Consider the following 16,317-nt stretch of genomic DNA (forward strand, 5'->3'; position numbering starts at 1 on the left):
CTGGGCAGGCCTGGTATAAAGCTGTGACCCAGAGTCACTTATCTCTTATTGCTTAATCTGGTACATGCCCAGAGCAGAGGCTTTGTGTCTGGGTGTAATGTTGATTCTCCAGGGTCTGAGAGATGTGTCTCCTCTTTGCTTTGAAGTTCTTTCCTCCCCATCCCACCTTAGTGGAGAGTATCCATTCCTGAAGAATTAGATCCTTTGACAACATTCCCTCCTCATCCTTTCAGGGATGCTCAGATGTTGATTGAGGATGTGAAGCGCATAGTACATGAGCTGGACCAAGGCCAACAGCTTTCTTCTATTGGGGTGGAGCTGGTTGATAACGAGTTGGCCATTCTGTATATGAACAGCAAGAAATCAGAGGTAATGCTAATTCCCCACCACAGAGACTTGCTCTGGCAACTGCTGTGAACCCTAGAGACACTGAATAGGAAATGCCAGTTGTCAGGGTTAGGACTACATCTGTTAGCTTATCCATACAGAGACTTTTTGGGCTACCAGATATAGTTCAGATTGGCAGCTCCACAGATTAAAGTGATCCTAGGAAGACAGAGTCCTCAAAAGAAATTTTTAAAAAGTGGCTCAACCCAGAATGGTTTAAATTTCTTCTTGCCTTATTACTCTAGACACCTTAAGGTTCTGTGACCTTCCTTTGATTCTAGGCCGAGTTTCGGGATTATCCACCGGTTCTGAGACAAGCTGTCTCTCTTGCCCGGCGCATCCAAGACCCTCTGATAGAATTTGCCCAGGTGTGCAGCTCTGATGAAGACATCCTGTGTCTCAAGTTCCATCCCTTGCAGGTGAGTAGGATCAGCAAGTAGGCCAGGTGGGTTGAAAGACACAGTGCCCTTACTTGCTGCTGTGTTGTTAGGAGCATGTTGTGAAAGAGGAGCTGCTCAACGCCTTGTACTGTGAATTCATCAACCGGGTCAATGAGGTTGGGGTTGATGTCAACCGTGCCATCGCCCATCCTTACAGCCAGGCCTTGATCCAGTATGTCTGTGGCCTGGGACCTCGAAAAGGGACCCACCTGTTGAAGGTAGGTTTGGTTTGATTAGAAAATAATCATTTCATTGAGTGTGAAGAACTTTGCCAATATGGTTGACAGATCAGAGAGGTAAAACAGGTTGTTGAGAGCTATCCAGCCAATGAGCTTTAGAGTCAACTTAGGCCCAGTGGCCAAGCCCTGATCTTCAGTACTATGCTATAGTGGCCTTAAGCCATATTGGAAAACAGGAAAAACCAGAATAGCAGTTTTTTCCAGTGCAAACAAAAAGGAATTTCAGAGAGAGCTTCAAGAGCATTCACAATACTGTTTTTTTCCTAACATGAATGATGCTCACTCTAGTCTCTGTTGCAGTCCACTTTCAAGCCATACATACTTACATGTATGTCATTGTCTTTTGGTTTGGTTTGGTTTGGTTTTTCAAGACAGGGTTTCTTTTTCTGTGAACCCCTGGCTGGCCTCTAACTCAGGGATCCACCCGCCTCTGCCTCCTGAGTGCTGGAATTAAAGGTGTGTGCCACCATCACTTGGCCTTGGTTTTGTTTTGTTTTGAGATAGTTTCTTGTAGCCCTGGGTGGCCCCAATTTTACTTTGTAGCTGAGGTTGATCTTGGACTCCTCATGATCCTTCTGCCTCAATCTCTGAAGTGTTAGCATTACATATGTGTGCCACCATACCCACATAGTCTGATAGGTAAGTGTAGCTCATTAAAAGCGTTTGAAGTGGTAACATGGTGTGTCCCAGATGCTAAGTCTGACAGAGCTGAAGCCATAGAGAGTTTAACAAAAACTAGAAAACAGTCTAGGGAGGCAGGCCCCCTACTGCCCTGCTCACTGCCAGCCCTCTTCCCTAGATCTTGAAACAGAACAATACTCGACTCGAGAGCCGGACTCAGCTGGTCACCATGTGTCACATGGGTCCCAAAGTCTTCATGAATTGTGCTGGCTTCCTCAAGATCGACACTGCCTCTCTGGGGGACAGGTGATACCCTCTGCTTAGACAGGCCAGGAACAATTCCTTGGGCACTGATTTGGGGTGTCAGGGAATTAGGCCTTTGAAAGGGCCCCAGGCCAATTGAAATTAGGAAATGTTTTTTAAAAAGGTAAGAAGTCGCCCCTGACCTATGGAAAAGATCAGTTGTGAGGCTTTTTCATGTGAGAGGGAGACACAGAAGCACCAGTGTCATCTTTAAAGGAGAAGACATAAGGTTGTACTCAGGGTTTGTCACAGCCAGATGAAGGGGAACGAGAAGGGACCATGGGAAAAGAGCATGGGTGTGAAGAGCTTCAGGACGGGGAGAGAGATTTGTTCTGTTTTAGGACGGTGGTACTGAGACTTCACTATTGACCTCTTCCTCTCCAGAAGTTATCAACTCAGTCTTTGGAGGATCTTTTCCACGGGCACATAGCTCCTCATTCAGTAATGGAAGTCAGTGGGGAAATAGGCTTCAAGTTCTAAAACTTCATTTTCCACTCAGCTTTGCTGTAACACTCCACGAATAACATAGGCCCATGTGAGTGCACGGGCAAGACCAGCCTGGGAAGGCTTTATGGGGGAAAACAGCTGCCAGCAAATTCTTAGAGGATTTTCCCCCCTTCTTTTATATTATGACTCATAAGTTCACTATATAAAATTCAACAGAAAGAACTATTGTACAGAAAGTGGAAGTCCCCCATAATTCCACCCCCCAGAAAAACTACCATAACAGTTTTTTATGTATACTACAATTTTCTAAATTTTCTTTTTGCTATGCATTTACTAACTACTCATTTACTTCAAAAATGAGATCACATGGTTCATAGTGTTTTGCAGTGCATTTTTCACGTATCAATATATCATGGCCATCTCCCCATGTCAGCAAACATAAATTTACTTCATTCTTTTTAATGGCTGTGTACTATTCATATGGAGTGCCCTCCCTGATTTACCCAGCCAGTTCTGCATTGGTGACATTTGGGTTATTAATTATTTGAAACTTCTGGTGTTATATCTTGCTCCATTTCTGCCTTTTCTCCAGCACTGACTCATACATTGAAGTCCTTGATGGCTCCCGAGTGCACCCTGAAACGTATGAATGGGCCAGGAAGATGGCAGTGGATGCCTTGGAATATGATGAGTCTGCAGAGGATGCCAATCCTGCAGGAGCCCTTGAGGAAATCTTGGAAAACCCAGAGCGACTGAAGGATCTAGACCTTGATGCCTTTGCAGAAGAACTAGAGAGACAGGTAAATGATTGTAAATCCTGGCAGGCAAGAACTAGCTCAAGTAGCTGTGTGGGAAGGGACTTAGGCCGCAGATGTCCAGAGAAACCCTGATACTATTGTATTGGAACCTCATCCTCTCGTCTCCCTGCCCATGCTGTACTAGGTTTCTGAAGGAAGCTTTTAGTGAGCCAGGAAAGTGTCAGGTACCTTTGAGAAGTAGGACAGAGGGAGAAGGGTATGTGTGCTATGCTTGCCCCGGAAGCCCTTATCCTTCCTTTCCAACGGCAGAACTTTGCATTTATTTCCTTTATACATGGGATTTCCTGAAGCATGCATGTTCCTTACAGAACGGTGTCCCACAGGTGACTTTGAAATCTCCTTTATTGAGGTAGGAGCAGTAGTACACACCTGTAATAAGTAATCCCAGCTACTCAGGAGGTTACAGCAGGAAGATCACACATTCAGGGACAACTTGGACAACATAGACACCATTGAGGGTGAAGGTGAGAGAAGTGAGAATTTCCTTCGGTAAATGTCAGCATTAAAGAAAAGCATAAACAGGTGCAAACTGGCTGCCTGCTCTCACTAAATAAATTCTCAGTGAGTCAGGTTGGGGGCTATAACGCTTTTTCTAATGGACCTCTTCCCCAGGGCTATGGTGACAAGCACATCACACTGTATGATATCCGAGCAGAGCTCAGTTGTCGGTATAAAGACCTCAGGACAGCCTACCGCTCTCCTAACACAGAGGAGGTCTTCAATATGTTAACCAAAGAGACACCAGAGACCTTCTATATTGGTAAGTTATAAGGCTGTATTTATGATCAAGGAATGCTGTGTTGGTGAGCTCAGGGTGTTTACTACATGCACATAAACTGAAAATAATGGAGTAAGACAGTGGAGTAAGACAGGTTTACAAGGTATAGTGGCATACCTTTAATCCCAGCACTGAGGCGGCAGAGACAGGCAGATCTCTCAGTTCAGGCTCAGGCTGATATTCAGAGCAAGTTCTAGGACAGCCAGGGCTACACAGAGAAGCCCTGTCTCAAAAATAAACAAACAAACAAAAGGGTTGAGGAAGACCAAAGACATCTTTTGTCTTAGCTTGCTTTCCTGTTGCTGTGATAAAACACTTGAGGAGGAAAGCTTACATCTTACAGGTTAGAGCCCATCATTGACGGAAGCCAGGACAGAAGCTTGAGGCAGAGACTGAAGCAGACACCATATAAGAATGCCCCTTACTTTTATTGACTTGCAGGCTCACGTTCAGCTGCCTTTCTTACACATCCCAGGATGACTTGCCTAGGAATGGCACTGTCCATTCCAGTAGGCTAGGCACCTCCTCTGTCAAGAAAATGCCCCGAAAGACATGTCCAAATCTGATAGAGTAATTCTGCAGTTGAAGTTTCCTCTTCTCAGGCATCTCTAGTTTGTGTGAAGTTGGCAAAACTAACCAGGCTAGCTCTTGGGAAAGAATGCAAGGCCTAGTCAAAATTGAGGTCAAGATCTAGTTAGACTTCTTTCCATGCATGTTGGCACAGACTTGTGATCTCACCTACTGAGGAGGGTGAGGCAGGGGGATTGTAAATTTGGGGATGGCCCAAGCTACACAGTGAATTTACAGTAACTTGGTGAAAATGGTCTCCTAAGGTAAAAGGAGGACTCAAGGAATAGCTCGTTGTTGGAGCATTTCTCTAGTTCAATCCCCAACACTGCCAGAACACAAAGTCCCACTTCTAGCTTTCTTTGAGATCTTTCATGGAGTTGGTTTACAAGCATTGTTTGCCGGGCAGTAAATGTAGAGACGGTCTCTAGCCTCCAAGTTAAGAAAGATCAGTGGAGATGCCATAAGAAAGATGTGTCAGCAAAGGGTAATGGGAAGGAGTCAGCTCTCCATTCATTCTCTTAACCTGCTTTCTTTCCTACAGGGAAGCTCATCATCTGTAATGTTACTGGCATTGCTCACAGACGCCCACAGGGTGAGAGCTATGACCAGGCCATCCGAAATGATGAGACAGGGCTGTGGCAGTGCCCCTTTTGTCAACAGGACAACTTCCCTGAACTAAGTGAGGTATGTGCTGCAGCATTACTGTAGTGAGCTTAACTGAAAAGTTGGTGACTTAAGAGAGAGAAGTGGGAGTATTTTCGTTCATACTCTCCCAGAAAAGTACACAAAGAAAAGGGGTGAGAATCAAGTTTAACATGAAGTCCCTTCAGGGGCCACTGTGTGTCTTTCATTCTGATGCAGTCACTGTAACCTTTAACCCTTGCCCCACTTTCTGTCTGTCACTACAGCAAGTTAGGACTTGAGAATATGCACTTTCACCCACCGAGTAGGAAGTGTCCTTAGACTTGTTTAAGGGTGTGTGGAGGAGGCTCTCTTATGATTTTTATATTATATCCACTCTAACTTTCCCTTTCTTCTAGGCATGATACACCTGCCTGCCATTATTTCCCCCCCCCCCCCCAAAGATGAGGTGTCATTATATACCCTTGGCTGGCCTAGAGCTCACTGTGTAGATGTGCCTGGCCATAGGGATCTGCCTGTCTTTGTCTCCTTAGTGCTGAAATTAAAGGTGTGCACCACCACACCCAGCTATCATGCTATTTTCTAAAGCCACCTAGCATTTTCTGGTCTTTCACTTATTATTAAGTCCACTCTCTAGCAAGTTCCTGTATAGATACTTGCTATACTCACTAGGGCAGAACAGAACAGAAGAGACCAGAAAGTCAGTCAATTAAATGCTAAAGGTTCATCTAATGGTTCATCAAGTCACTCTCTTAGTGGGTAGCTGATCTGTGTTTCCAGACCAGTACCAAATGTCTGTAGTAGAATAAATTGCAGCAACCTTAGATATCCTTTTCTGTGTTTGTGTGGTTTTTTAAAATTTTTTCTTATTTTGTATATGTATACATGCACCATAGTGTGTGTATGTGTGTGGCAGTTAGATGATAGCTTGTGGGTTCTCTCCTACTGAGTACATCCCAGGAGTCAGAGTAAGGTTGTCAGGCTTGGTGGCAGAAGCCTTTCCCCATTGAGTCATCTTGCTGACTCCATGACTATCTTTTGTTTGTTTCGTTGGTTGGTTGATTTAATTTGTTTTTCAAGACAGTGTTTGTCTATATAACAGTCCTGGCTATTCTGGAATTCATTCTGTAAACCAAGCTGGCCTCAAACTCACTGAGATCTGTCTGTTCTCTGCCTCCACAACCTGACTGACTCTTTTCTTTTTTAATGATGTATTCATTTTATTTTAGAGGTGACTATTTTGCCTGTATAGGTATATATGTGCCATAGAATGTACTTGATGCCCTCAGAGGTCAGAAAAAGGCATTGACCCCCTTATAACTGGAGTTACAATTGTTGTAAGCCACTGTGTGGATGCTGGGAATTGACCCCAGTTCCCCTGCAAGAGCAATAAATACTCTTAACCACTGAGGCGTCTCTTCAGTCTCCCTCTCCCATCATCTCCATTACACAGGAGTTCCAGAATCTTAACAATCAACCTCCTTTCTGTTCTTCAGGTCTGGAACCACTTCGACAGTGGTTCATGCCCTGGCCAGGCCATTGGTGTGAAAACACGGCTAGACAATGGTGTCACCGGCTTCATCCCTACCAAATTCCTCAGTGACAAGGTGGTGAAGAGGCCAGAGGAGCGAGTGAAGGTAGACGAATGGCTAGCCTAAGGCCTAGTGTACTTTCCAACTGGCCCAGTTGGGCATTCTAACTTTGGGCTGCCCCCACCAGAAGTTAGGCTCTGTTCCAAATGACTGCTGATGGTGAGAGCAGAAAGAGGATTTCTAATAACTGGAAGAAGCTGGTTGAGAGCATCTGAATGAGTAGTGGTTTTTGTCTGCTGCTGCCTTTGTGAAGCAGTTTCTGCTAGTGCCAGCCCTTTGGGAGAGGGTTCCTTCCTGTGTGGGAAACTGTGGTTTCAGCACATGGCAGGAAGCGAGACCCAACATGGCAAATAAGAAAGCTCTGCCTGTTCTCCCCTGTGGGCAGGGTTGCTCAGGAGAGCAGGGCCACACAGAAGGAACCTCCAAATGAGAGGTTGCCAATAAATTTCCCAGCTCCTCTCTGTCCTAGTCATCTTCTGCAGCTGCCATGTACTGGACTCTAGCTAGACACTCAATGAGTGTATGTCCATGTTCTGGCCTCAGTGTGTGTGTGTGTGTGTGTGTGTGTGTGTGTGTGTGTGTGTGTGTGTGTGTGTGTGTGTTGCACAACATTGTGCACTTGATAGAGTGTAACTTTTGTGTGTGTGTGTGTGTTGCACAACATTGTGCACTTGATAGTCAGAGTGTAACTTTTCCAGAGTTGGTTCTCTCCTTCCACCTTGGGTTATTGGTTTGGATTTGGTGGGGGAAGAGTGTTTTGTTTTTGAGACAGTTTCTGTGTAGCCTTAGCTGTAACTTGCTGTGTAGATCATTATAGAGATCCTCCTGCCTCTGCCTCCTGAGTGCTGGGATTGAAGATGTGCACCACTATATCCACTTTTACCTCAGTTTTTATGGTTCCTCGTCTGGCTTTTTATGAGGGTTCCAAGTATCAAACTCAGACATCCAGACTTGCATAAGTGCCCTTAACTATCATATAATTTCAAATACTCTTTCTTTTCAAAGGTAGAGAAGGTCTCATGTAACCCAGCCTGGCTCAAACTTGGTGTGTAGCTGAGAACATCTAACTTTTAATCTCCCTTCCTCTACCTCACAAGTGCTAAAATTAACAGAGATATGCCATACCTGTTTTTTATGTAGTGCTGGGAATGAAAACTAGGGTCTTGTGAATGCTGAGGAAGCATTCTAGTAATTGATCCATCTCTCTAGCTCCTGTTTTTCTCCTAGAGAAATCTAAGTGCCTTTAGGATCACCCATTCAGTGACATGGCTGGATCCAGATTTTCCAGATACCCGGTGTCTTACTTTACTGTTCTATTGCTGTGAAGAGACACCATGGCCAAGGCAACTTATACAAGAAAGCATTTAATTGGAAGCTTGCTTACAGTTTTAGGTTAGTCCGTGACCATCATGGTGGGAAGCAGATAGACATGCCTTAGAGCAATGGCTGAGAATGTACATATGGATCCCAGTTCCCTCTTCTTCTCTCCTTAACTCCCTCTCCCTCCCATCCACCCTCCCTCCCATAGCTGAGAATTTTTATATCCATAGACAGTAGGCAGAGAAAGATACTGGGCCTGGCCTGGGCTTTTGAACCATCAAAGTCAATGCCAGTGATACATCTCTAACAAGGGCATACCTGCTCCAACAAGGCCTGATTCCTAATCCTTCCAAGTAGTTCATCATCTGAAGACTAAGCATGCAAATATATGAGCCTGGAGAGGAGGGGGGTCATTTTCATTTACCCTCTGGACCCTGTAAGTCTGGGAGAGTTGTAGATTAGAGGCTCAAAAAAGACATTCTTAATAATGAAGCCAGGATTTTCAACAGGATCCAAACAGACTTTTTTTTAAGTCAAGAAAGATACAAAAAAACAGCTATTCAAAAAAAAGGACATGAGTTTTAGAGAACAGTGTAGAAGGAATTATCTGTGATAATCCTCCAGTTTTCCAACTAATCCTGGGAGGCATGGGTATATACCCACCCCAAAAGCTACTCTGCCATTTAGTAGCTGGCTTTGGGCAAGTCCTGCCTTTCTGTTTCGGCTTTGTAGTTCTTTTATGTGAAATAAAGCATTGGGCTAGATAGTCTTTGTCCCTTCCAGCTCACATGTTCTGTGGATCTAGGTGGGGATGACTGTTCACTGCCGTATCATGAAGATCGATATTGAAAAGTTCAGTGCAGACCTGACCTGCCGGACCTCAGACCTCATGGACAGGAACAATGAATGGAAACTGCCCAAGGACACCTACTATGACTTTGATGCTGAAGCAGCAGACCACAAACAAGAAGAGGACATGAAACGAAAGCAACAGCGGACTAGTGAGTGCCCAGCAGTAGGCTTTGCACCTGAATACAGCACCTTATACTCAAGGGCTTAGGCTGCAGAGTGTGTGTGCATCAGTTTCCCAGAGGGCGGGTGCTCAGAGGCATGAAAGGCAAGTTTGAACACAACTACAATCTAGTGTCTCCTCAACCAGCCTAAGAACTGAGACTGATAGCTCATTCACATCAGAGAATTCAAGTCCAGAAAGTGTCTCAGAATCCATGGTGGTGGTCAGCTGTCCATGAATGTCCTGTGCTGTCAGCTCCTAACCCGTCACCTGGTCTGTCTCTCTCCTGCCCCCTTCAGCATACATCAAACGAGTGATTGCACATCCATCCTTTCATAACATAAATTTCAAGCAAGCAGAAAAGATGATGGAGACCATGGATCAAGGAGATGTTATCATCCGACCCAGCAGCAAGGGTGAAAACCACCTGACAGTGACCTGGAAAGTCAGTGACGGCATCTACCAGCATGTGGATGTGCGGGAGGAAGGCAAGGAAAATGCCTTCAGCCTGGGAGCCACTTTGTGGATCAACAGTGAGGTGAGAGCCATACCTGAACAATTCTTTCTTGTTGCTTCTACCTGACAGTAACCTGGACACAGAATACATATTTTGTAATGCAGAGCAACAAAGCTGGGTAACTTATAGAATAAGTTACTAGCTCCCCCCCCCCCCAGTATTTCAAACCTAAAATAGCCTAGAGAGAACTAGTAGTGAGGAAGAAAACACGTGTGTGCATGCATGCACATGAGGTCTCTGTTCAGCAAGGAGAAATATGAAGTTCCTTTTTGTTCCTAGATACCAGGGAAGCATCACAGTTAGTACTTAAAGGACATAATTCTGGTGGACCACTGTCTGGGATTTAATCAAACCAGTTGATAAATTGAGGGGATTTTGCAGTAGAGGGAGGTGGAGGTCAGCCCCTCTGTCATGTCTTTTCAGGGTGGGTTTATAAAGGGCTAGGAGTCTTCACTCTGGATGTGACATATGAGGTCTTGATGGTCTTCCTATAGGAATTTGAAGACTTGGATGAGATTGTTGCCCGCTATGTCCAGCCCATGGCTTCCTTTGCTCGAGACCTTCTGAACCACAAGTATTACCAGGATTGTAGTGGTGGGGACCGGAAGGTAAGTCTGAGACCCTCTGAGGGATGAAACCTTCCAGGCTCTTAAGGGTGGACACATGACCTTGAGTGTGGGGAACTCAGTGATGAAGGAAGTACATGTATGCATACCAGGCATGCTACCATCCCAACCTGTCCCCCTCATTCTACCCCCAGAAGTTAGAGGAGCTGCTCATCAAAACTAAGAAGGAGAAGCCCACCTTCATCCCTTACTTCATCTGTGCCTGCAAGGAACTGCCGGGCAAGTTCCTCCTGGGATACCAGCCCCGGGGTAAACCCAGGTGAGCAGAAGTGGTGGTTGGAGCGAGGAAGGAGATTGTTGCTCCGCCTTTTTTGTTTGTTTGTTCCAGACAGGGTTTCTCTGTGTAGCTCTAGCCATCCTAGAACTAGCACTGTAGACCAGGATAGCCCCGATCTCAGAAGTCAGTCACCCGAGTGCTGATAGTAAAGGCTAGTGCCACCACAGCGCCCTAACTTTCTCTTTTTAAGTAAGATGATTGTGATATTCTCAGGTATGTGAACTTTGTGAATGACATTGTTGTATTACGTGTCAAAAGGTTTGACATGTCTGAGACAGAAAGCTAAGAGTCAGCTTAAGAAAAGCGTCCTCATCCACACTAGAGAAGAAGTTCCCCTCACCACCACTCCCCAGGCGCTACAATGATTGGGAAGTTTTCCTCCTTCTCCTCTCAACACATGGTGACCCACTGATGCCACAATGTGTATCTCTTGTTCCCTACTGAGTGTGGGTGACATGGATGTATCTCCTACTCTGTTCCCTTCCATGTGTAACTGGCAGGCTGCTTTTCCTGGGGCATTTCTTTTCCTCCACCTCTCTAGCTCACCCTGAGCCTGGAGCAGTGTCCAGTTTCCTTCGGGTGATGTGCTTATAGTGATCATACCTGTATCTGCCTTCTCTGCCGTAGCACCAGCCAGCCTCTGCTTGCCAAGGATGTTTGTGTTCTAGCTCTGTACTGGCCACATGTGATAACTTGGACCATTTAGTGGGGCTCTGGGACCTTGTGCCACACTTGGCACCAGGACCATCATGCCCTTTTTGAGATGCCTTTCCTGCTCCATCAGTGCCTTAAGGCACTCTTCTGGAGTTGCAGCCAGGGCCCTGTGAGACTGGCTTCTGGTAGAAGGGAACACAGACTCCCTTAACTTGTGTCCTTGTGTGCAGATGTAGAAAGCAGTTTTTGTCTGTGTGTATGTGAGGCCTTCACCATGCTCAGCATTGTCTCAGCTCTTGTTGGTTGTCCCTGAGTGAGCATAGCACTGCACATAGGTGTGATAGACTGGTTTGTATACTTGCTCTGTCATTCCTTGTGACTGCCCTTTAGGCTTAAGGACTGTTGTGCTTGGTGCAGCCACATAGGTGGTAAATGCAGAACTCAAACTTAGAACTAGAACCAGGTATAAAGCTAAAGCCCATCCTCTTAGCCACTCTGCTACTCTCGGAAGTAATGAATGAGGGCAGACTAACCACCTTCTAGAGTGCTGAAGAATTCTCTGTGCTTATCTGGAGCTGCCCAGGGAGGCCTCTTCACACCTGATGTCCTATAATCTTGGTCTCATTCTCACCTCTAGCATACTGTCCTCAGTGAAGCATCCTATATCCAGAGCAGACTCCAATACAACTTCCCCTGGCAGCCTATACTCAGCACACAAGACCACTGCCTCCTTAGCCTTCAATGTGTTGTCATGTACAGCTTCTCCCTATCATCTCTACTCGTCCAGTACCCAGTATAGCCAATGGTTTGATATTTATTTGGTCACTTTCTCACAGGTGGCCGGCCACAAATGGTGTCTTAGTCAGAGTTGCTATTGCTGTGATGAAACATCATGACCAAAAACAAGTTGGCAGGGGACAGGTTTATTTGTTATACACTTTCACATCATAGTTCATCATGGAAGTCAAGTCTGGAACTCAACAGAGCAGGAGCCTGGAGGCAGGAGCTGATGCAGAGGCTTACCAGCTCACTCAGCCTGCTTCCTTACAGTGCTGAAGACCACCAGCCCAGCCCAGGGGAGGCTCCACCACAATGGCTGGGCCCTCCCTCATCAGTCACTAATTAAGAAAATACCCTGCATGCTTGCCTACAGCCCTGTCTTATGGAGACCTGTTCTCAATTGAGGCTCCCTCCTCTCCAGTCTCCAACGAAACATAAAACTAGCTAGACAAGCTGGTGTCTAATGCTTATTTCCTTATAAAAATCTCAGGATTGAATATGTAACGGTGACTCCTGAAGGATTTCGGTACCGGGGTCAGATCTTCCCAACTGTGAATGGTCTCTTCAGGTGGTTTAAGGATCACTATCAGGATCCTGTACCAGGTGAGCTCTACTATACCCTGACTTTAGGCTGTGGTGAGAGGGACACAGGTCCTGGCTCAGGAAAGTGAAGTCAGTTATCATCATAGCTGCCTCACCCTGCTCCAGCTCTTCAGCAACAGGGGATTCCTATACACTGGCCTGTACAAATTCTCTTCAACCCTCTTTCTTTTCCTCTTCCGACTTCTTGGGTTTTTTGTTTGTTTGTTTTGTTTTTGAGACAGGGTTACTCTGTGTAACAGCTCTGGCTATCCTGGAACTCATTTTGTAGACCAGGTTAGCGTCATACAGAGATCCACCTGCCGAGTGCTGGGATTAAATCTCTACTGACTTTTGAACTGGGAAGCCCCAATAGCTTTCTTGAGGAACATAACTGCCTGCATCTGTTTCTTACAGGCATCACACCCAGTAGCAGCAGCAGGACTCGGACCCCTGCTTCTATCAATGCTACCCCAGCCAACATCAATCTTGCAGGTGGGATGCTTAGGGCTGAGACTTGTAGGGCAATGGAGAACTGGAGGTATTTACGTCCTGACATGACCATCTGTGTGTTTACAGATCTGACAAGGGCTGTGAATGCCTTGCCTCAGAACATGACTTCGCAGATGTTCAGTGCCATTGCTGCTGTGACAGGCCAAGGACAGAACCCCAATGCTACCCCAGCCCAGTGGGCATCCAGCCAGTACGGCTATGGTGGCAGTGGAGGAGGCAGCAGCGCCTACCATGTATGTGTTTTGGGGAAGGTTCTTCCAGAATGGTTGGGAGGAGAGGAAGCAATCCTCTTTGACCTACAGATTTGGGTGCTATAGACACCTCTGGCCACGCCCACCACCAGGATCTTAATTGCTCAGGCAGAGGAACCATCTCCAACAAACGTTCCTTATCTCTAGCACATTTGAAAGGGAAGGGAATAAGAAAGGGCCTGGCCTTCCTTTGCACAGAGCCCTATGGGATATTTGGAACCCTCAAGCTACCTGAGATGTTCAAGATTAGTGGGCAGCTTTGTATGCTAGTGTTAAACTCCTGCTTCCAGGTGGGTTAGCTGGAAAGCACTGTTCAGAGCCAGCTCTCATGGCCTCTCAGATTTACAAGGAAATCAAGCAAGCCCACACCTACCTCTAATTCTCTGTCTGCCATCTTCAGGTGTTCCCAACGCCAGCCCAGCAACCAGTGGCCACACCACTAATGACCCCCAGCTATTCCTACACAACCCCAAGCCAGCCCATTACCACCCCACAATACCACCAGCTCCAGGCCAGCACTACTCCACAGTCTACTCAGGCCCAGCCCCAGCCTTCCTCCAGCTCCCGACAACGGCAACAACAGCCAAAGTAAGTACATGGATAGTGACACTGCACAGGCAGGTTACTAGTAGGAACAGCTGGTGCCGTGTGGCCTGAAGACTTAACATACAGGTGTTCTGTATCATCTTGAAAGCCAAGACCTGTAAGACGTTCCCATGGGCTTTGGTTTCTGGGGAAAGAATGGAAGAGCAAGAGAAAGGCTGCTTCCTATAAGAGTCGGCTCCTTTGTGATGTCTCGCCTGTGACTGGGGGAGGCTTCCTTTCCACAATCACATAAGAATCCTGTCTCTTAAGGCTCTTCCTTTCTGCTCCAGGTCCAACAGCCATGCAGCCATTGACTGGGGCAAGATGGCCGAGCAGTGGCTACAGGAGAAGGAAGCAGAACGACGGAAACAGAAACAGCGGCTGACCCCTCGACCCTCTCCCAGCCCCATGATTGAAAGCACCCCCATGTCCACTGCTGGCGATGCGACCCCGCTCCTGGATGAGATGGATCGGTAGGGGCCTGTTCCTCGGACTCTGGTTACTCTGAGGCTCCAAGAGGCCTGGCCACCCACAGCCTCACTCCCTGCCCCTCTCTTTTTGTCCATAAAGTGGCATGAAATGACATTCTCTTTAATGGTCAGCCTGGATGGGTGGCAGACTGGATAGCCTTGAGAGCTGGTGTGCACCAAGGAGCAGTTCTCCCATGCCAGACTGTGCCCACCACCTGTCCTGGGACCAGGCTGGGAGAGGAATGTAGCCAGGAGGAGGAGGGTGAAACTGGAACAGTCTGGAAGCCATTTTTGAGTTTCTGCCCTTACTTGATATAGGCTATAATGGGGTATCAGGCTCAACTTGTACATGTTTCCAGCCTTTGTGGGGAGACCGATACTATTTATTCAGTTTGAGGATGGAAAGTGGTTTTGGTCCTGATGTGGCTGTCAAAGTAGGACTGTGGGGGACATATGGAGCAGTGTTGACCTGCCAGCCGCTGCCTACCTACCCTCATCTACTTATTGCCACTTGCTTCTACCTGTCATTTGAATAAACAGTGTTTCTACAGAGCACTTGCCGAGGCCTCTCTCCAGCACCCTGCTCTGAGGGGTTGCTTCAAAGCAGTTTGGAACTTCAAAAACTTCCTCTCAGAACCTGTCAGAGGCCAGGATTCAGATTTACTATGCTCACCTCCCTGATCTGAGCCCCATGACTCTGTGAGCTTTTTACATCTTTCTTAGCTTGAAGGGGAGTCTTTGGTCCAGGCTGGCCTTGGAATTACAGCCATCCTGCTTCTGCCTCCTGAATGCAAGAATTGCAGGAATACCTGGGTGGTGGTGGTGCATGCCTTTAATCCCAGCACTTGAGAGACAGAGGCAGGAGAATCTCTGTGAGTTCGAGACCAGCCTGGTCTACAGATAGAGTTCCAGGTCAGCCTTCAAAGCAATACAGAGAAACTCTTGCCTTAAAGAAAGAAAAGAAAAAAGGAAAAGAAAAGAATTGCAGGAATGACACTCATGTGTGCTTCTTTTGGTTTTGGTTTTTTTGTTTGTTCTTGGTTTTTGGTTTTTCGAGATAGGGTTTCTCTGTGTAGCCCTGACTAACCTGGAACTCACTCCATAGACCAGGTTAGCCTTGAACTCAGAAATCCATCTGCCTCTGTCTCCTTGAGTGCTGGATTAAAGCTAAAGGTGTGCACCACAATCTCCTGCTTATTTTTAAATATATATGTGCATGTGTAGGTTCATGCATGGAAGACCAAAAAAGGGCTTTGGATCCCTTGAAACTGGGATGATAAGTGGCTATGAGCATGGGTGTTGGGAACTCAGGTATTTTGCAAGAACAGTAAATGCTCTGAACTGCTGGGCCATCTCTCCAGCAGCTTCTTCTGTCTTACGTGGGCTATCCTATCCATGAAAGGAGGTGGTGACACACACGGAGCAATATGAAATGTTGCGCCAGGGCTTGGGCCTGGCAGTTTTTAGCCACCAACTACTGTGTTCTTGTCTTCCCACACAGTGATGAAAAGTAAATCTATGAGCCCTTCCCTTCCCAGCTGTACCTTGGTCTCTGGCAACCTCTGAGAAGTTCCAGGCCCAGAATGGGTCCCCTCAACTGCTCACCCTCAGACACACAAACCATGGGAGAGGGGCAGCTTCCCACCCCTTTCCCTTCCTGGCTCAGTATCAGCCAGCCCCCTGGCTCTGGTTCTTTCCGCAGCCTTCTGTATTCTGCGTGTCTGATTTCCCTGTTCCTTCACACAGGCTTCATCTCACAGTGATTCAGTGTGGGAAAAGAAAGCCTCCCCTCTTTTGTCTCTGCTTGGGTCACCACTGCTGCCTGCATTTGAGCTCGTACTGCTTTTCTTCATCCTTTGATTGTGTTGGTGGGAAAGGGCTGGAACTCTACTTTCT

The 16,317-nt window shown here is 46.7% G+C and overlaps 1 protein-coding gene across 1 annotated transcript in view; it reads left to right on the top strand.

Moving 5' to 3' along the window:
- Positions 1-14,976, top strand: part of Supt6h (SPT6 homolog, histone chaperone and transcription elongation factor) — a 35,250-nt gene extending 20,274 nt beyond the window's left edge. Inside the window, exons 21-37 of the mRNA XM_051179882.1 lie at positions 234-369; positions 669-806; positions 878-1,045; positions 1,866-1,993; positions 3,030-3,237; positions 3,868-4,015; positions 5,145-5,287; positions 6,742-6,882; positions 8,963-9,158; positions 9,469-9,707; positions 10,181-10,294; positions 10,447-10,571; positions 12,514-12,626; positions 13,020-13,097; positions 13,182-13,348; positions 13,767-13,954; positions 14,242-14,976. Coding sequence (XP_051035839.1) covers positions 234-369; positions 669-806; positions 878-1,045; positions 1,866-1,993; positions 3,030-3,237; positions 3,868-4,015; positions 5,145-5,287; positions 6,742-6,882; positions 8,963-9,158; positions 9,469-9,707; positions 10,181-10,294; positions 10,447-10,571; positions 12,514-12,626; positions 13,020-13,097; positions 13,182-13,348; positions 13,767-13,954; positions 14,242-14,428 — 2,617 coding nt within the window. The 3' untranslated portion in view covers positions 14,429-14,976. The remainder of the gene's footprint in view (positions 1-233; positions 370-668; positions 807-877; positions 1,046-1,865; positions 1,994-3,029; positions 3,238-3,867; positions 4,016-5,144; positions 5,288-6,741; positions 6,883-8,962; positions 9,159-9,468; positions 9,708-10,180; positions 10,295-10,446; positions 10,572-12,513; positions 12,627-13,019; positions 13,098-13,181; positions 13,349-13,766; positions 13,955-14,241) is intronic.
- The last annotated feature ends 1,341 nt before the right edge of the window (positions 14,977-16,317 follow it).

The sequence above is a fragment of the Phodopus roborovskii genome, unplaced genomic scaffold (genome assembly GCF_943737965.1).
Source record: "Phodopus roborovskii unplaced genomic scaffold, PHOROB, whole genome shotgun sequence".
Taxonomy (NCBI): Eukaryota; Metazoa; Chordata; class Mammalia; order Rodentia; family Cricetidae; genus Phodopus; species Phodopus roborovskii.